This window comes from Nuphar pumila, chromosome 8 (assembly GCF_984573655.1).
Source record: "Nuphar pumila chromosome 8, dmNupPumi1.hap1.1, whole genome shotgun sequence".
Lineage (NCBI taxonomy): Eukaryota > Viridiplantae > Streptophyta > Magnoliopsida > Nymphaeales > Nymphaeaceae > Nuphar > Nuphar pumila.
The window spans coordinates 17,593,462-17,615,501 of record NC_143256.1 but is presented as its reverse complement, the minus strand read 5'-3'; the positions used below and the strand labels follow the sequence as shown (position 1 = coordinate 17,615,501).

Sequence of the window (22,040 nt, the reverse complement as noted above, 5' to 3'; positions counted from 1 at the left end):
CCTCCCTTCGGTGAACCCGCGGTGGCGGTGCCCCCCTCCGAGCTTCTCCCTCTCGGCTGCAATCTCCAGCGATGCGAGGCACCGGTGTCGCAGTCAGTCGGACCTTTGCCAATCTCCGGCAACCATCGCTAGCAGTTTGAAGAAGACCCTCTTATCTCCTAAATTTGAGGGTGGGTTTTGTTCATGTTCAGTGGCTCTGGTGATACAGTATCCAGTTATCCATTCTACAGGAGCAATACAGGCCAATCCTTCAATTTGGTTCTTGATCCTTTCTTTTTGGGGCGCAACTGAACGTGGGTCTAGTTTCTTTCCTCCTTTTTGGGCGCAACCTCATTGGAAGAGTCAATCTTGCTATCCTTTCTTGGTCATCGTGCGTGCATAGGACTCTCTATTTGTGCCTGCTGCTAAAACAAGGTATGGATGTCTATCAATGTAACGAAGGCAACGGATAGCGTATCTTTATCTACCAGATAGTTGGTGAGTGAATTGCTTGTTCTCGATTGTCTAGGATTCTTGTAGTGAGTAACTGTGGCCATTGACAGATTTTAATAATTGGGCGTCTGTATTTTTTTTCTAACAGGCATTTTTATACTCTTTTTGCTTGAATTCTTCATATGGTGCATGTTGGTCATCATCGGTGTCATAAAAAATGTATTCATTTTTTAGCTTAAAGCTTTTTCGGGGTTCTACGGCCAATCTTGGTGGTCAGAGGCAGAGCTGGAGGGGGCGGGGGCAGGAATGGGCTGTAGCCCAGTCCTGCCTCTCGAAACAGTTAAATTTTTTTTTTTTTAAAAGCCTAGTCCTAGCCCAGCTCAGCCCTGACTGCAGCAAATAGTTTGATTTGTCCATATAAAATAGATTTTTATTAATAATTGTAGCCATTTTTTATTTTATCTCAAATTTTTTTTTTTCGAGGGCGCTGCCCCCGAGCCCCCGACTATCACGCCATTTTTTTTTTTGCTACACCCCTGTTTGCCCATCCCCCACGTCAATCCTAGCTACGCCACTGGTTTGTATCATACGAGTCTTTCTCACCCACATATAGGGCAGTTATTGCATTAATTCACTCATATGAAGAACCATCCACATATTTTCAAGCAAAAAATGATATCAAATGGATAGAAGCCATGAAAGCTGAATTAGATGCACTTGAAAAGGCTTCTACATGGAATATTCAAGATCTTCCTTCAGGGAAGAAAACTATAGGATGTCGATGGGTTTATAAAATTAAAACCAAGAGTGATGGTACTCTTGAAAGATATAAAGCCCGTTTAGTAGCCAAAGGTTATGCCCAAGAATATGGGATTGATTATGAAGAAACCTTTGCTCCGATGGCTCGTATGACTATTGTCCGAACCTTAATTGCCTTAGCTTCTATAAAAAAATGGTCTATTTTTCAAATGGATGTCAAAAATGTTTTTTTAAATGGAAAGCTAGTTGAAGAAGTATACATGGAACCCCCTCCTGGTCTAAGTATTCCTAAGGGTAAAGTCCTTCGCTTAGAAAAAACTCTTTACGGACTTAAACAAGCACCAAAAGCTTGGTATGATAGGTTTAGTCGTGTTATGATTGATATTGGTTTTCAATTCTGTTTAACTGACACTGCTTTGTTTATTAAGAATTCTGATGCAGGGATCATTGTGCTTCTTCTCTATGTGGATGATATGATCATCACCGGAAGCGATAAACAGGGAGTTGAAACAATCAAAACACTTCTTAAATCTCATTTTGAAATGACTGATTTGGGCTTGTTGAGATACTTTTTAGGCATTGAAGTTGCTTATTCTCCTAGAGGATATTTATTATCTTAGACTAAATTTGCTTTTGATATTGTTTTCAGGTCTGGTATTACTGATGATAAGAAAGTTGACACTCCAGAAGTTGTTAATGTTAAAATGAAGATTGATGATGGAGAACTTCTTGCAGACCCTACTCCTTATAGACAGCTTGTCGGGGCACTTTCCTATCTATCCATTACCAGACCAGATATAGCACATGTTGTTCATACAGCAAGTCAATTTCAACATGCTCCTACTTCTGTTCATATGGGAGCAGTCATGCGTATTATCATATACATCAAGTCCTCTCTTTCACAAGGACTTTTCTTATCTTCCTCCTCTTCTCTTGATTTAATTGCATATACTGATGCTGATTGGGGAGGTGATCCCAATAACAGACACTCAACCACTGGCTTTTGTGTCTTTTTAGGGGAATCATTGATCTCGTGGAGGTGTAAAAAGCAGCAGAAGGTATCTCTCTCATCCACCGAAGCTGAATACAGAGCCATGGCAACCACGACCATGGAAGTAGTTTGGCTCCGACGACTGCTTGCTGACATGGGAGCTGAAGCAACAAAGGCTTCACAAATGTGTTGTGACAACAAAAGTGCGATCTACATTGCCAGTAACAGAACATTCCACGAACACACCAAACACATCGAAATGGATTGTCACTACGTCAGAGAGGAATATCTACACGGGATAATTGATCTGCCATATGTCACTCCAGAATATCAGTTAGCAGACTTCTTTACAAAGCCTCTCGCTGCTCCCCGATTTCACTTTCTCTTAGACAAACTTTCGCTCATTGTACCGTAAGTTTGAGGGGGAGTGTTAAAATGTAAAACTGTACACATATGTATATATAATAATATTATGTTATTATTATATATATATATATAAATACATTTTTCATTTCTTTCTTTTCTGTATTTTTTTTCCTTTATTTTTATTTTTTGTCTTTATGTCATCTAGTTCAGTTTGAACTAGAATGACTGTTGCTAGTCAAGTCCTGTCCAGACTTGACTAGCAATAGAGCTGTTGGACTGACACATTCCAACAGCTCTTAATAGAGTTGTTGGACTATGTCCAACAGCTCTATTGAGTCCTCTTTCAGCTGTGTATATAAAGGGGTGCAGCCCCTCTTGTATTTCATTCCAATGCTTCTTAAGCAATTGGTTTTTCATATCAATAAATAATACATTTTTGTTTTTATTTTGTTTCCGGTTATACCCTTTTTAAGGGTTATGCTTTAGTGTCATTCTTGACACTTGCCCTTGTTAATCTAAGCTCGTGTTTCGAAGATCCCCATTTCATTTCATGCTCAACAATGCAATTATGGCATCGACTGGTTCAGACATATTCTCAAGTTTCTCAGGCCAGAGTATTATTTTTAAAGAAAGAGTTTCAAATGCTAAGAAAGGACTCCATGACTATTATGGAGTATTTGAACAAAATGAAGACTATTACAGATCAATTGGCCATTGTGGGATGCCCTGTTAGTGACAAAGATATGGTGCGACAAACTTTGAGTAGGCTGGGGTCGGACTATCATATGATGGTTACTTCCTTATTGTGTTTGCCAGATTTACCTACATTTGAAGATCTTCGTGTCAAGCTTTTACAGTATGAGATGACGTTGAAAGGATTTTCTGAAGATACTCATGCTCATGTTGGAGCACACAATGTTCTTGCCACAGGAGTTGCCTATGGGCGAGGACGTGGTAGGTTTGATTTTCGAGACAAATGGGGTCAAGAAAGAAATGGACAAGGAAGTCGTGGAATACTACCTACACCCAATGTTCCTCCCAATGGGCAAAGGCAAAGGACAATACCTACCTGCTTTCTCTGCAACAAAAAGGGACACATAAAGGCAAATTGCTGGTTTAACCCGCAAAATAGAGGAAAGCAATTGGAGACAAGAAAGGGAACAGATACATTGAAAAATAGTGGAGAAGTCAAAGAGTTACTATTATTTGCCTTGGCTGAATTGAATATCAAACAGAATAATCAAGGTACTTGGTATGTTGATTCGGGTGCAGCCACTCATGTCACTGGTGATGCTGGTAAGCTCCTAAATCTTGTTTCTTATGTTGGTAGAAATAGTATAGTCACTGGAGATGGGTCTCACCACCATATTTCGCACATTGAAAATTTTGTAATCCCCATGTCCAACTATTCTCTTGCACTTTCAAATGTCATTCATGCTCCTAATATCAAGAAAAATATTGTTTCTGTCTCTAAACTTGTAGATGGCATTAATACTTCAGTTGAGTTTACTCCTTTTTCTGTTTGTGTTAAGGACCTTCAAACGAGAGAAACATTCACTGAAGGAAAACGTCAAGGAAATATGTACGTGTTCCAAGAGAATCCTTCCTCTCGTGTTCAACCTGTTGATTCCATCTTGAAGCTCACATCATCATCTTCAGTTTCTACTGAGAGTGTTTTTAATCTTTCTGAATGTATTGAGTCGAATCTTTGGCATGGTCGTCTGGGTCATTGTAGTAGTCGCTTTATTGATAAGCTTGTTTCAAGTAGTCTTATTCCCAAGTCAAGTCTAGACTTAAGTGTCGATAATAAAAAGTGTTCTAGTTGTCTTCAGTGTAAGAGTCATGTTCTTCCTTTTCATTCCATTAATAAAAGAGCTTCAAGACCATTTGAAATTATATGTTCTGATGTTTGGGGCCCGGCTCCAGTTCCTTCCATGTATGGCACTAGATATTATCTCATATTTGTTGACAGTTATTCTCGATATACATGGATCTTCTTTATGAAAAGTAAATCTAAAACCTTCAAGTTATTTCAGAATTTTCATTCTTTTGTTCAAAACCAATTCTCTCAGAATATTATTTGTTTCCAATGTGATGGAGGGGGTGAATTCTCTTCAAATGACTTCATAAATTTCCTCCAAACAAATGGAATAAGTAGATATGTGTCTTGCCCTCACACACCTCAACAGAATGGGATTACTCAACGGAAGCATTGTCATATTGTCAAGAGTGCAATGAGCATGATGCATGATAGTAACCTTCCAGTTACCTTCTGGGCAGAGGCTTTTCACACAACTGTCTATGTCATAAATTGATTGCCTATGAACATCTTAGAGAACAAATCACCCTATTTCTCTTTGCATGGTGTGCATCCAAATTATCACGATTTGCGTGTATTCGGGTGTATGTTATGTTCATGTTGACAGTTCAATGCGGCACAAGTTTCAGGATAAGGCCTTAAAGTGCAGATTTGTGGGGTATGCTGATGATTACAAAGGCTACAAATGCTATGATCCCGTGAGCAAGCGCATAAAAATATCCAGAAATGTTGTGTTTGATGAATCAAATTTTGGTCATAATGCTAGCACTCCTCCTGAAATTGAAGTTTATCACCCTTGGTTGAACTCAGATCTCTTTTCTAGTATTGATAATGTATGTTCTTCTTAATGTAATCAAAGAGACTAGGGAAACGTATCTACTGTTGCGCAAAGAACTCAAGAAAGTGTAACGTCTGAATCACTATTGGCCCCCGAAAGGTATAAAGGCATTGGTTACTCTCGACATGAGAAGGAGATACCTCCCAGCTTTAATCAGGAGCATAATTCTCCTTATGTTTCCACTCAATCACTTGCTCACAGAAGGTCTACCCGACCTCGGCATCCTATTGATAGGTGGGTCAGTTATGAGAACTTCACGATGGATTTTCAACTTTTCTTAACCTCTTTGGGCAAGGACAATCAACCGACAACATTTTATCAAGCAATAAATTCTAAGAGATGAATTGAAGCTATGAACAACAAAATGGCGGCTCTTCATGAGTCTGGCACTTGGGATATTGTTCCCAGACCACATAATCGGAATGTGGTTGGGTCAAAATGGGTCTATAAGATAAAGTATAAGCTAGATGGTGCTATCGAGCGATATAAGGCAAGGCTGGTTGCCAAAGGATTCACACAGAAGCAAGGACAAGACTATGATGAGACCTTTATTCTAGTTGTGAAAATGGGAACTATCCGCATCATAGTATCATTGGCTGTTGAGCACCAGTGGACTCTCAACCAATTGGATGTGAAGAATGTGTTTCTACATGGAACTCCGAAGGAAGAAGTATACATGGAGCAGCCCACTGGGTATGCAAAAGGGAACTCTAAAGAATACGTGTGCAGGTTAAAGATAGCTATATATGGTCTAAAGCAGGCATCTCGATCTTGGTTTGACAGTTTTGCTCTTGAAGTAGAAAAATATGGGTTTAGTCGGTCTCTTCTTGACCATTCTCTTTTCATATTTAAATGCAAAGATATAATTACCCTATTATTGATATATGTTGATGACATTATCATTACAGGTAACTCTAATGAACATATTGAACAGGTTAAAGAACTTTTGAATCATAAATTCAAGATGAAGGATCTTGGTAAACTGCGATACTTTCTTGGAGTAGAAGTTGACAGGACTCCTTAAGGCATGACGCTTACTCAGCATAAGTATACCATTGATGTTCTTAGCAAGGCAGGTATGACAGATTGTAAGCCCCTCAGCACACCCAATGTACTTCATCAGAAACTCAGTGGCTAAGATGGAGATTTGTACGAGGATCCTACAGGATATCGCAGGATAGTAGGAATGCTTCAATATCTTACCTTCACTCGGCCTGACATTGTCTATTCTGTCAATCAGGTATCTCAGTTCATGCATGAACCACATATTGGGCATATGAAAACCGTTAAACGCATTCTTCGATATTTGAAGGGTACTATTGGAGATGGTCTTCTGTACAGAAAGAGTATGCCTGGTCATCACATGCATGAACTCCTTACTTACACAGATGTAGATTGGGCAAGAGATCCAGATGAACGTAGGTCTGTCTCAGGATACTGCGTTTTCATTGGGCTAAATCTTGTCTCCTGGAGCAGTAGAAAACAAAAAGCCATAGCCAGGTCGAGCACAGAAGATGAATATAGATCAATGTCAGCTACTACAGCCGAAGTAACATGGATCAGACACCTGTTGACAGAAGAGAATCGATTTCTAAAAGTATTCTCTTGTGTGACAATCAAAGTGCTATCAACATGTCATTCAATCCTATCTACCACAGTCGTGCCAAACATATTGAAATTGATCAACATTTTGTAAGACAAAAGGTTGAAGAGAAGGAAATTGAACCAGAATACGTGCGGACTGCTGATCAAGTTGTTGACTTGTTTACAAAAGGACTTATCAAGGACAGATTTTGGATGTTCATGGTCCAAAACCATGTACAACTGGAGGGGGGGTGAAAAGATACTGTCATTTAGTATAAGGTCTGGAACTCAGAATCCAGACCCAATTCCTTTCATTTTAAACACATGCTCATTAATGTTTCATTAATGGCATGCTGTAATTTTATCATAACATGTAATGGGTATTTTCATACCCTAGCTATTGTATTTGTGTGTATTTAATCAGAGAATCAAAAATGAATACCCTGATTAGGGATTTTTGCTGCAGCCACGTTCTCTCTCCCCATGTTGTGTTGTTGCTTGTAGATGAAGAAAGGAACCCATGATTTCTATCAAGGCGGGTCGACCCGTTTATTAAACGGGTTAGTTTAAGCCCAACCTGAACCCGCCTAAAAGGCGGGTTGGCGGGTCGGGTTGGGAGGTCGTGTCAGGTTTTGCCACCCCTAATCTCAATATTTGTCATATTTTATGACAAAATCTTTGCAGTTTGTAGTTCTACTTTTAAAGGCAGTGACATTTTTTATTGATAAAAATATAATTTACAATCAAGCTCCTTTACCACCGGAGAAAATTATTAACACTATCACAGTTCACTATACATGGAGTTCACAAAACTATACTAGTCATCAATAACTTCACTTTTCATATTCTTTATATATTTTATATTTTTCACTCCATTGTTCTCTAAAATGCCAAAATTACTTCTGTAATATCACATAAGGGCATTTTGTGAAGCACATTCTTGTACCATTTCTATATTGAGGGATCTAACATTTCTCCATCAACGCAAGATTTCATTTTCTTGTTATTCAATTGCAATGAACATCTAGTCAGTCTTTTCCCTCAAGACATGTTTTATTTAGAACACAAGATCTTGTTGGCTTACTATGCCTGACTCAACATTGAGTAGTAATTTTAGCTAGTGTGTAAATTGCCTACCCCATCAAGGTGCAAGATTGAATTGAAATATATTCATTTCAGTGATCATATTGGATAATAGAAAGACACATCATCATGTTCTCCAGCCTAGTTGCAATCATAAGTCATCAAGAAAATCAGCTTTAAAAAGATGGTGCAAGCACACAAACCACAAGATATAAAAATAAAGGCAACTACTACATGTACATGAAGAAATGGTGCTACCTTGTTATCAAAGGCAAATGTGGTGAGCTCTCCTTCCACCACTGCAAAACATTTAATTTGAGAGTTCTCCCTTCTCTGTAACCTTCCTGCACATCCAACTCCTTGCATCCATCGGACAATCACCCCATCATAACTGCTAGATAGAATAATATTCTGGCTGCCTTCAGAGGTGACTGCCAAACCAGTGACGCTCTTCATGTGCCCAGAAAATGATACTGGCATCTTTTCTAGGTCATTGGCTGAATATATACTAATAGTGCCACCAAGGGAAACAGTGACAAGATGATTATTCTGCCACAGGCAACCAACTAGCATTCCATCCAGTCCAGAATCAGATGAAGTAAGTGTCTTCTTCACCTTACCGTTTCCATTTTCATCAATCTCCCACACTTTTGCAGTTTTATCTGCAGACACTGTTAGCACCTGAAACAGCAAGATAAGCTTTCGCAGTAAGATATGAGAGTTGGCTACTAGAGAAATAAATATATAAAACAAAGAATGAATAGGTATCTTTCTGTTGAGTCACACCAAAAGAAAAAATCATAATCAGCAAGTGCATTCTCTTTGAAGACCTAAAAATAAGAAAAAACAATGTATCAAATATTGCATTAACACTTTCCTTTAATCCACCTGTAAAATTGCAACAGGCAATTCAGTCAAAACCAGAAATCCAGCAGTAGCCGATGTGATTCGAAGCTAACAAGGAAAATGAAGGGCTTTTCACCATCTCTATTTCTCATAGTGACATAATCACTTCAACTGTAACGCCCCGGATTTCCAAAACAAAGCTAAGTTAAAATTTTCATGAATTTCTTTTTTTTTTTTTTTTTTTTTTTTTTCATTGCAGCGGAACTTAGAAAAGCTTTTAGCAGCGGAATAAGACGATAATGAGTCGTCAGTTTTAGAAAACTCCGAGCACGTTGCAGGTCTGTGGCCAAGCAACTCATTGACCACCAAAGTGTTCCATTTTATCGAAAACATATGTTTATTACAACACTACTGCTTAGGAAAGCAGTGTAGGTTCAATAAAAAGGAAGCAGTACAACTCTGTCTAGAGAAACCCTGGAACTTGATGCCGCCTTGCTCCGCATATCGCCACGCAGGTTCAACACCTGAAATCCCCATTAAACGGGGTCAGAACCACTGATGGTCTGGTAAGTAGGCAAACACCTATCTGTTCAACTCAAGTAAATGCATAGACCACTCAGGGTCGCAGTTCGTAATACGACGCTCAAGCCTCCATGACTTAGCGTATATCGCACAAGCCTCATCAGGGCTATGAGTTGAACATCCACGCAAGTCGTCATGACTTCGCATGAGCCTCTTCAGGGCTGTGAGTTAGAATAACCTCTCAAGTCTCTACGACTTAGCCTTGACTTCCTCAGAGTCACGAATGGATGTCTAGCTCAAGCCTTTATGCTTGGCACATCCGTATCCTACGAATCTAAGGACAGCTCTCCGAGCTTCACTTAGTCGTACGGATATCAATGGGGTTCTTTCCCAATCGGTCCAGTAGTATACCGACCATGACACCTTCACAAAGGTTATGCAGGACTGACTCAACAACGTCATCCACTCATACATTCAAAGTAGCGCTGTACCTAAGCTAATGCTTTGTTTCGATAATTGCACCTCCCCCTGGGCTTAGGGGACTCATATCTGGGCGACAACGCGACGATCTGGGGGTTGATTATTCTATGTATTTTAGATACCCCAGAGGCCTGTTGACCCCATCCCCCTAGTAGGACGGTACAGCATACCGGAAGAGATCCTTACTAGGTATCCGAATGCATTCTGCTACTGCAGTAGTTGGGTTCAATCCTTAGATATTTAAGGATAACCACGACCTCCATACCTCTGAGTGACGAAGGCCATCAATGAACTCTATCAGGTTCGGGTGAAATATATGTCACTCAAGGCTGCGCCATCACCGTCTTCCTCGGTGAGAAATTCTGAAAGGGGCCTGCCGGTCTTACAATTACTTGACGAACATTGCATGCCTATAGGGCAGCCTTTGAGAAGTATGTACCCGACCCCAATCAACCACACGGTTTTCACCGTGGAACAAAAGTTTTATTCATATGCATGCTTAACTCTGCTCTCGGCACTTCGGCTTTGACGAGCACTTCACCTCTTTCGGTGGAAACAACACACTCCGGCTCAGCGGCCCTTACGAGTCTGGTTGTCTGATAATTCTCAATGAGCATGCACATGACTCGATCTCTACGGATCGGCTACTCGGCGTATTTTTACGCAACGAGCTCAGGACCTCGTCAAGGCGCTACCACTACTTTGGCGCAACGGCTCTTACAAGTATGATGCCCTTGCAGGTGTCAGGGAGACGAGTCATTCTGACATCGTTCCAACAAAGGGCATCATTGTGCCACTTAACTGGTTTCGGCAGCTCTTCTGCCAACCATTCTGTCAACACCTTCTCTGCTCTACCGGCAGTGGTGCGACGAACCTTTCTACATCGTAGAAGGCATTCTATAACTGGGTAGCACTTCTGCTACGTTCTTTCTGAGCCATTCTTAGCTCCTTCAGGAATTTCAGCAGCACTTCCTCTCTTTTACGGAGAAAGCGTGCGTTTCTTTTATCCGTTTCAGCGGCATCTCCCCTCTTTGGTGGGAAATCGCTACGCTTAACTCGGGAAATGGATGCGCACCGTTGTGCGTACTTTGCATCCATCAAGGTTGCAGGAACCTTGGGCCATAGCTAGGCCATACGTAATTGATTTAGTCTTTACGTAAAGAGCATTTTGCCAAAAGGCGAAGCCTTTCCAATAGGGGCTTCATTCGTCAAGCAGAATCTTGTACGAGGAGCGGTAAGGGAATCGCATGGGCGATTTTGGAGTTGATCTCCGTTTGAACGCTCACTTACGCGCCATATATGTAATATAAGCAGAAGCCTGTGCTTTATACAGCGGCGGCGTAAAGGAAATGCATATACTATTGTTCAGGGTGTGTAACTGAACGAAATATTCTACATATATAACAAAGCAGAAGCCTTGGCATCGTTCGACGCGACGGCGTAAGTAAATACATTGCAGAAAGCAGGAGCCTTGGCATCGTTCGACGCGACGGCGTAAGTAAATGCATAATCGGAAGTGCAGTAATCGGAAGTACAGAAAGCAGGGAGCCTTGGCATCATACGACGCGACGGCAAAGGTAAATTACATGGCCTGTGCGATATAAGACGCGTCGGCAGAATCAGCAGATATACACCTAGATCCGCATCCAACGATAGTTACGAGGCGAGCGGGTGAACACCGAAGTGTCCTAAAGGGCTCAACCAAGAACTAAAGCGAGATACCATTTTGAAGAACGCATATACTGCGCATTCGAACATATATATCCGACGATAGTTACGAGGCGAGCGCGTGAACACCGAAGCGTCCTAGAGGGCTCAACCAAGAACTAAAGCAAGATACTACTTCAGAAAGTATATTCTATATACAAACAGTCAAATACTTGAGAAAGATGGATCAACGAAGCGAACTTACTTCAAATCGTGGAAGAAACGGCTCCGGGTTGCTTCTTTGGCTTTGAGCCTTCCTTCGAGAGGTCAGACTAAGTCAGATGAAGCTGACTTAGTTGAGAAAGAGGTAGAGTAGGTCAAGCTACTCAACCTAAGTGGTTTGAACCAAACAGGGTTCAATCCAAGTCAACTGGGTTCAGCAGGTTCGAACTCAGCTCAAGTAGGCTAAGTCTGGGTTCAGAAATCCAAACCGGAATCTGGACCAAAAAGGACTTTGACTTTGACTTTAAACCCAACTAGGTTCAAGTCAAGTCAACTGGGTTTGGACCAGGTCAAGTGGGTTCAGACCCAGGTCAGGTGGGTTAGGACCAGGTCAGGCAGGCTCAGGCTAAGTCAGGCAGGCTCAGACCAGGTCAGGTGGGCTCAGGTGGGCTAGGCTAGGTAGGGGAGGTTTAGGAGAGAGAGAGAAGGCAAGAGAGAGAGGGGGGGTCGATTTTTATGAGAAGAGAGAGAGTGGGGAGGGCTATTTATAGCCCAAGCCCACCTCCTCTTGGGTTTTCTCATGCCCAAACTACCCCCTTGGCTTCTTTTTAATTCCAAGAGGTTCCTTGGTGTGGGGCCCACTTGGATATTCCATGGGATATTTTTGTGGGTCCCACCAGATATTTTCTGAGGAATATTTCTGTGGGTCCCACCAATATTTCCGTGGGTCCCGCAAGAATTTCGGGTTTCCGGCGATTTTTTCCGAAAAACTCTGAGTACGCCATTTTCTTCGTATTGACGTAACTAAGAAAGTTGGCTCGTACGAATCTATTGATTTCGTTTAGTTAGGAAGTTATGGCTTCCCGAGTGTTTGAGCATATATTCGCAATTCGACGAATACCCTAAGTATAACTGGCTCGCAGGAATTGATTCGTTTCGCATTCTGAGAAGAAATGCTATTTTTACCGGTAAATGCCTCATGAATTTTATTCAGATATTTTCTGAAAAATTGCGGGTCTTACATCATTACCCCCTTAAAGGAATTTCGTCCGCGAAATTCAGCTAAGAGTACAAGGTGAAGAGTTCAGGATATTTATCCCGCATATCCGATTCGGGCTCCCAAGTGCAATCATCGACTCCGTGATGTTGCCATCTTACTTTGACAAGTGGAATGACCTTTGTCCTTAGCACTTGCTCCCGTCGGTCCATGATCTCTACTGGCCTTTCTTCCACCGTCATATCCTCCTGGATGTCAATATCTTCATGTTGGATGACGTGGGAAGGGTCGTGAACGTATTTTCTAAGCATTGACACATGAAATACATTGTGTATCTGTGTATACTGCGGTGGCAATGCTACTCTGTAGGCGGTCTCTCCTATCCGGCTCAAAACCTCGAAGGGACCAACGAATCTGGGGCTGAGCTTCCCCTTCTTTCCGAAACGAAACACACTCTTGGTTGGGGAGACCTTGATAAAAACCTTATCTCCAACCGCAAAAGCGAGTTCCCTACGCCGCTGATCGGCGTAGCTCTTCTGTCGACTCTGAGCAGCCAGTAGCTTCTTTCTGATCATGTGGACCTGCTCAGTGTAATGCTGTAACACAATGGGCGAGTCCAAGGTTCGCTCACCCACTTCACCCCAATGGATCGGTGATCTACAGGGTCGTCCATACAAGGCTTCATACGGCGCCATCCCAATGCTAGCGTGGTGGCTATTATTATAAGCAAATTCAGCCAACGCTAGGTGGGAATCCCAATCACCTTTCCATTCCAGCATACAGGCTCTTAGCATATCTTCAAGAGTCTGTATGGTTCGTTCTGATTGCCCATCTGTTTGGGGATGGAATGCTGTACTGAACTTGAGTTTCGTCCCCAGGGCTCTCTGAAGCTGCTCCCAAAAGTGAGAGGTGAACTTCGGGTCACGATCGGATATGATCGAAATCGGCACTCCATGGAGTCTAACGATTTCCCGAATGTAGATCTCTGCCAATCGTTCAGTTGAGTATCGAGTGTTGATTGGCAGGAAGTGAGCAGACTTGGTGAGTCTGTCTACGATCACCCATATTGAGTCATGTTGTCTCTTGGATCGAGGCAATCCAACGATGAAATCCATCGTAATGCCTTCCCATTTCCATTCTGGAATCTCGATCCGTTGCATCTTTCCACCAGGTCGCTGATGTTCGATCTTAACTTGCTGGCAGATCAAACACTTCGAGACAAACGTAGCCACATCACGCTTCATACCCTTCCACCAGTACTTTCTCTGCAAATCTCGGAACATCTTTGTACCCCCAGGGTGGATAGTATATTTGCTACTATGGGCCTCCTGGAGTACTTCCAGTCTTAGCTCAGGGTTATTTGGAACCCAAATTCTTTCTTCCATCCATATTCCTCCATCTTCTTTCAAATGGAAGAAAGTGTTATCTTTTTCAGCACGAGCTTTCAATTCCAAGTACTGGGGATCCTTGAACTGTTCGGCTACGATGCGATCGAGGAACTCAATGTGGATCGTCAAACATGACATTTGGATTCTACCTGAATCAGCCAAAAATGGCTTCCACTTGACGAAATCCTCCATCAACTTCCATTGTCCGGTTAGGCTGGCCAGAGTGCCAACAGTCTTGCGACTAAGGGCATCTGCTACAACATTCGCCTTTCCAGGGTGATAGGAAAGCGTGAATTCATAATCTTTGAGGAATTCCAGCCATCGCCGTTGCCGCATATTGAGTTCTTTTTGAGAAAAGAGGTATTTTAGGCTTTTATGGTCCGACATGACCTCAAATTTCTCTCCATACAGGTAGTGTCGCCAGATTTTAAGCGCGAATACTACCGCGGCAAGCTCCAGATCGTGGGTTGGATAGTTTTTCTCATGAATTCTTAACTGACGGGATGCATAGGCGATTACTTTGCCATGCTGCATCAATACACAACCCAGACCCGTTCCCGAGGCATCGGTATAAGCAATGAAGCCTCCCTGACCAGAAGGTAAGGTAAGGACAGGGGCAGTGGTAAGCCTCTGTTTGAGAACCTCAAAGCACTCCTTACACTGGTCAGTCCATTCGAACTTGACTCCCTTTTTCAATAATTTTGTCATCGGTACGGCGATTCGGGAGAAGTCTTGTATGAACTTCCGATAATATCCGGCAAGTCCAAGGAAGCTACGAACCTCAGTGATATTTTCTGGCTGCTTCCAGTCCATCACAGCTTCCACCTTCGCAGGATCCACTGCGATTCCATCTTTTGAGATCACATGACCAAGGAACATCACTTTATCTAGCCAGAATTCACATTTTGAAAACTTAGCATAGAGTTGGTTATCTTGAAGGGTTTTCAAGACGATTTTCAAGTGCTCCACGTGTTGTTCCTTGTTCTCAGAATATACGAGAATGTCATCAATAAAGACGATGACAAAGCTATCCAAATATGGTCTGAATATCCGGTTCATTAGATCCATAAAGGCAGCAGGCGCATTAGTGAGTCCGAAGGGCATTACTACGAACTCATAATGGCCGTATCTCGTTCTGAAGGCTGTCTTGGGTATATCCTCTTCCTTTACTCTGAGCTGATGGTATCCAGACCTGAGGTCGATCTTGGAGAACACTCTCGCTGTTCTGAGCTGATCGAATAAGTCCTCAATCCGAGGCAATGGGTACTTATTTTTAATGGTTGCCTGGTTAAGCATCCGATAATCGATGCATAACCGAAGGGATCCATCCTTCTTCTTTACAAATAGTACCGGGGCTCCCCATGGTGACATACTTGGTCGGATGAACCCTTGTTCCATCAGTTCTTCCAACTGACACTTCAACTCACTGAGTTCAGCTGGCGCCATTCGATACGGGGCTTTGGATATCGGCGCTGTTCCAGGTAAGGATTGAATTCCAAATTCAACCTCACGAAGTGGCGGAAGTCCTGGCAATTCCTCAGGAAACACATCGGGAAACTCCCGCACTACTTCCAAACTCTCAAGGGGTTGGTCGTTGGATTTTTCCACCGAGAGACTCAACAGGAAGGCCACACAACCCTTCCTAAGGTATTTTTGTACCTTAAGTGCTGATATGAGCCTTTTTTGTGGAACTGGTTTGGATAACCGGTATTCCATCTTAGGTAATCCGGGTCGAGATAGAATCACTCTGCCCTCGCGGCACAGAATCTTGGCATTATTCTGAGCCAACCAATTCATTCCCAGAATGACATCGTACTGTATCATATCGATCAGGATGGCATCAGTAGGCAAGTGTTGCCCTGCTATCTCAATATCCAAATTTTTCACACACCGAATACATTTGGTGCGTGAACCCAACGGGTTATATACTTCGATCATTTTATCAATCGGTTGCACCGAAGCGTGGAGTTGTTCGGTGAAATCGTCAGAGATAAACGTATGAGTAGCACCACAATCAAACAAGACGTAAGCTGCATGTCCATTAACAGGTACGGTGCCTTCAATCAGGTCACCATTTTCGACTTGTTCAGTCGTTACAGCATATACACGACCTGCAGCAGGCCTTTGTTCTACTCTAGGTGGGGGTCGTTGGACTAGTGTTCGTTGTGGTACTTGTTGAGAGGGTCCGGCAGATCCGGCATTCCTCCTCTGCTCATCAATAAGCTTCTTCCTGCATTGTCTTGCAATGTGGCCCACTTTGCCACAGTAGAAGCATCCACCTGTGTCACGTGGACATGGTCCTCTTGCATGATTAACATGGCATTTTGGGCAGTTTGGGTTGGACTGCAGGTTGTTTGGAGCCATGTTCTGCCTCGGCCTTACAACTTGTTGAGTGTTGTTCCCACCTTGGAACCTTTTCTTCTGAAAGGGTTGTCGTGAACCCTGGCCACTTGGAAACATTCTCTTCTTGTTCCCACCATCAACTATGGGCCTTTTTGCTATGATCACTTTTGATCGCTCCCAATCCACTTGTATTTTTGAAGCTGCTGCCACAGCCGTTTGAAACGTTTGGGGCATGCTGGTGATAACCCGTGACCTTAGCCCTTCTCGCAGTCCATTGATGTACTTGTCGGCCCTTTCTTGGTCGGTCTCAAATAACCGGGAGCAGTACCGTTCAAGATTTTGAAATTTGGTGGTATAGTCAATCAGATTCATGCCACCCTGCTCCAATTCCAGAAACTCCATCTTCTTCTTGTTTCCGGAGTGTAATGGAAAGTAATTATCCATGAAAGCTCTCCGGAAGTCAGTCCAAGGAATGACTTCAACTTCCGAGAACTGGATAATCTTAGTGGTATCCCACCACTTCCGTGCGTTGTCTTTCAGCCTGTACGTGCCAAAGTTGGTCTTCTTTTCTTCTGGTACTCCCAGCACCAGGAAGGCACGTTCGGTTTCTTCGACCCAACTTTCTGCGAGCTCAGGATCGGCTCTGCCAATGAAAACTGGCGGGTCAAGCTTGAGGAACTTCTCATAAGTTACTCCTCCCAGGTGCTCGTTTCGTGGTGCGACTGGTTCTGGCCTCGTTTCACGGATGGCGGTAACCAGGTTGTTGAGTGTCTCTAACAGGAATCCTTGCGTATGAGACTCCTCGCTTGGTATGGTTCTCCTCGTCGTAGGAGCCATTTATCTATGCACACACAAGCACTTGTTTTTAGTTTCTCGATGTATATGAGGAAGTAAAAGCTTTATTTACTTAATATACATCACATTTACACAAGCATTGCCTTAAACAAAACGTCATGCCGCACTGGCAGACTTTAGGCAATGAGAAACTATATACATGAGTCTACTGACTCCAAAACATCACCAGTCTCTTTAAGACTTGGATTTCTTTGATGAAGACGAACTCCAAAAGGTCCATCTATTGCCACATGGCCTTGGTGCAGGCACTACTAGCTTTGGCTTGGGCGGCACTTCCGCACTAGCAAGCGAATACTGGGGATATATGAGAGACTCCAGTCCACTTTCCCAGTTAGCAAGATCAAGACTCTGGGAGTCTGGAATAAGGATTGGCGAACAGAAAGAATCTCCTCTTTTGTTCCTGCCATTTAAGCTCGGCATATGTGATGCCGGATGGTAGCTTGGCGAGTGATAGACTTCTGCAGGGAAGTTCAAATCAAAATCCCTCAGCCTTGGTAATTCATCAAAAGATGTTGGGGTATGGTTGCTCCCAACACTAGAGTGATGCGGTCCACTGACACGCGAAGTCTCATCCCTGAGACCCTTTGAAGCCCGCCGACCCATATCGGCGGTATATTTCCTTTGGCATTCGTTGGCGGAATGCCCATCTTCGCCACAGTATTGGCAGTCTTGGACTTCATACGGGCATATCCACTCATCGTGCATGACCTTGCAGCGATAGCAATATCCACGCGAGTCATGAGTTGCCATCTATACAAAGATGCACCCAGATCAGAACAAAAGTATAAAAACATATACTTACAGTGCGATATCGGTACCATGACGGATCTTGAACCAGGTTTCTCAGACTCATGCTCTGATACCAATTCTGTAACGCCCCGGATTTCCAAAACAAAGCTAAGTTAAAATTTTCATGAATTTCTTTTTTTTTTTTTTTTTTTTTTTTTTTTCATTGCAGCGGAACTTAGAAAAGCTTTTAGCAGCGGAATAAGACGATAATGAGTCGTCAGTTTTAGAAAACTCCGAGCACGTTGCAGGTATGTGGCCAAGCAACTCATTGACCACCAAAGTGTTCCATTTTATCGAAAACATATGTTTATTACAACACTACTGCTTAGGAAAGCAGTGCAGGTTCAATAAAAAGGAAGCAGTACAACTCTGTCTAGAGAAACCCTGGAACTTGATGCCGCCTTGCTCCGCATATCGCCACGCAGGTTCAATACCTGAAATCCCCATTAAACGGGGTCAGAACCACTGATGGTCTGGTAAGTAGGCAAACACCTATCTGTTCAACTCAAGTAAATGCATAGACCACTCAGGGTCGCAGTTCGTAATACGACGCTCAAGCCTCCATGACTTAGCGTATATCGCACAAGCCTCATCAGGGCTATGAGTTGAACATCCACGCAAGTCGTCATGACTTCGCATGAGCCTCTTCAGGGCTGTGAGTTAGAATAACCTCTCAAGTCTCTACGACTTAGCCTTGACTTCCTCAGAGTCACGAATGGATGTCTAGCTCAAGCCTTTATGCTTGGCACATCCGTATCCTACGAATCTAAGGACAGCTCTCCGAGCTTCACTTAGTCGTACGGATATCAATGGGGTTCTTTCCCAATCGGTCCAGTAGTATACCGACCATGACACCTTCACAAAGGTTATGCAGGACTGACTCAACAACGTCATCCACTCATACATTCAAAGTAGCGCTGTACCTAAGCTAATGCTTTGTTTCGATAATTGCACCTCCCCCTGGGCTTAGAGGACTCATATCTGGGCGACAACGCGACGATCTGGGGGTTGATTATTCTATGTATTTTAGATACCCCAGAGGCCTGTTGACCCCATCCCCCTAGTAGGACGGTACAGCATACCGGAAGAGATCCTTACTAGGTATCCGAATGCATTCTGCTACTGCAGTAGTTGGGTTCAATCCTTAGATATTTAAGGATAACCACGACCTCCATACCTCTGAGTGACGAAGGCCATCAATGAACTCTATCAGGTTCGGGTGAAATATATGTCACTCAAGGCTGCACCATCACCGTCTTCCTCGGTGAGAAATTCTGAAAGGGGCCTGCCGGTCTTACAATTACTTGACGAACATTGCATGCCTATAGGGCAGCCTTTGAGAAGTATGTACCCGACCCCAATCAACCACACGGTTTTCACCGTGGAACAAAAGTTTTATTCATATGCATGCTTAACTCTGCTCTCGGCACTTCGGCTTTGACGAGCACTTCACCTCTTTCGGTGGAAACAACACACTCCGGCTCAGCGGCCCTTACGAGTCTGGTTGTCTGATAATTCTCAATGAGCATGCACATGACTCGATCTCTACGGATCGGCTACTCGGCGTATTTTTACGCAACGAGCTCAGGACCTCGTCAAGGCGCTACCACTACTTTGGCGCAACGGCTCTTACAAGTATGATGCCCTTGCAGGTGTCAGGGAGACGAGTCATTCTGACATCGTTCCAACAAAGGGCATCATTGTGCCACTTAACTGGTTTCGGCAGCTCTTCTGCCAACCATTCTGTCAACACCTTCTCTGCTCTACCGGCAGTGGTGCGACGAACATTTCTACATCGTAGAAGGCATTCTATAACTGGGTAGCACTTCTGCTACGTTCTTTCTGAGCCATTCTTAGCTCCTTCAGGAATTTCAGCAGCACTTCCTCTCTTTTACGGAGAAAGCGTGCGTTTCTTTTATCCGTTTCAGCGGCATCTCCCCTCTTTGGTGGGAAATCGCTACGCTTAACTCGGGAAATGGATGCGCACCGTTGTGCGTACTTTGCATCCATCAAGGTTGCAGGAACCTTGGGCCATAGCTAGGCCATACGTAATTGATTTAGTCTTTACATAAAGAGCATTTTGCCAAAAGGCGAAGCCTTTCCAATAGGGGCTTCATTCGTCAAGCAGAATCTTGTACGAGGAGCGGTAAGGGAATCGCATGGGCGATTTTGGAGTTGATCTCCGTTTGAACGCTCACTTACGCGCCATATATGTAATATAAGCAGAAGCCTGTGCTTTATACAGCGGCGGCGTAAAGGAAATGCATATACTATTGTTCAGGGTGTGTAACTGAACGAAATATTCTACATATATAACAAAGCAGAAGCCTTGGCATCGTTCGACGCGACGGCGTAAGTAAATACATTGCAGAAAGCAAGAGCCTTGGCATCGTTCGACGCGACGGCGTAAGTAAATGCATAATCGGAAGTGCAGTAATCGGAAGTACAGAAAGCAGGGAGCCTTGGCATCATACGACGCGACGGCAAAGGTAAATTACATGGCCTGTGCGATATAAGACGCGTCGGCAGAATCAGCAGATATACACCTAGATCCGCATCCAACGATAGTTACGAGGCGAGCGGGTGAACACCGAAGTGTCCTAAAGGGCTCAACCAAGAACTAAAGCGAGATACCATTTTGAAGAACGCATATACTGCGCATTCGAACATATATATCCGACGATAGTTACGAGGCGAGCGCGTGAACACCGAAGCGTCCTAGAGGGCTCAACCAAGAACTAAAGCAAGATACTACTTCAGAAAGTATATTCTATATACAAACAGTCAAATACTTGAGAAAGATGGATCAACGAAGCGAACTTACTTCAAATCGTGGAAGAAACGGCTCCGGGTTGCTTCTTTGGCTTTGAGCCTTCCTTCGAGAGGTCAGACTAAGTCAGATGAAGCTGACTTAGTTGAGAAAGAGGTAGAGTAGGTCAAGCTACTCAACCTAAGTGGTTTGAACCAAACAGGGTTCAATCCAAGTCAACTGGGTTCAGCAGGTTCGAACTCAGCTCAAGTAGGCTAAGTCTGGGTTCAGAAATCCAAACCGGAATCTGGACCAAAAAGGACTTTGACTTTGACTTTAAACCCAACTAGGTTCAAGTCAAGTCAACTGGGTTTGGACCAGGTCAAGTGGGTTCAGACCCAGGTCAGGTGGGTTAGGACCAGGTCAGGCAGGCTCAGGCTAAGTCAGGCAGGCTCAGACCAGGTCAGGTGGGCTCAGGTGGGCTAGGCTAGGTAGGGGAGGTTTAGGAGAGAGAGAGAAGGCAAGAGAGAGAGGGGGGGTCGATTTTTATGAGAAGAGAGAGAGTGGGGAGGGCTATTTATAGCCCAAGCCCACCTCCTCTTGGGTTTTCTCATGCCCAAACTACCCCCTTGGCTTCTTTTTAATTCCAAGAGGTTCCTTGGTGTGGGGCCCACTTGGATATTCCATGGGATATTTTTGTGGGTCCCACCAGATATTTTCTGAGGAATATTTCTGTGGGTCCCACCAATATTTCCGTGGGTCCCGCAAGAATTTCGGGTTTCCGGCGATTTTTTCCGAAAAACTCTGAGTACGCCATTTTCTTCGTATTGACGTAACTAAGAAAGTTGGCTCGTACGAATCTATTGATTTCGTTTAGTTAGGAAGTTATGGCTTCCCGAGTGTTTGAGCATATATTCGCAATTCGACGAATACCCTAAGTATAACTGGCTCGCAGGAATTGATTCGTTTCGCATTCTGAGAAGAAATGCTATTTTTACCGGTAAATGCCTCATGAATTTTATTCAGATATTTTCTGAAAAATTGCGGGTCTTACATCAACAGATTAAGTTTGCAAACTAAAGGCTATTAAGATACAGCATACAATGCAAACTACTTGTCTTAGATGTTCAAATGATATAACCCAAATATTGTTAAGATATATATATATACATATATATATACTTGTATATATATTATATACTTTAAAGTTAAGTCAACTGTGGTTGACTTAGACTAGTTGTTGGACTGCTGGTCCAACGGCTAGAAATCTAGCCATTGGACTAGGTCCAACAGCTAGTCAAACTAATGTGGACTCCCTTTTTCTCTCCTT

General features: G+C 43.3%; 1 protein-coding gene across 1 annotated transcript in view; it reads right to left on the bottom strand.

Moving 5' to 3' along the window:
- Window positions 1–22,040, bottom strand: part of LOC149829696 (actin-interacting protein 1-2-like) — a 73,604-nt gene that overhangs the window by 8,576 nt on the left and 42,988 nt on the right. Inside the window, exon 4 of the mRNA XM_090015257.1 lies at window positions 8,131–8,553. Coding sequence (XP_089871383.1) covers window positions 8,131–8,553 — 423 coding nt within the window. The remainder of the gene's footprint in view (window positions 1–8,130; window positions 8,554–22,040) is intronic.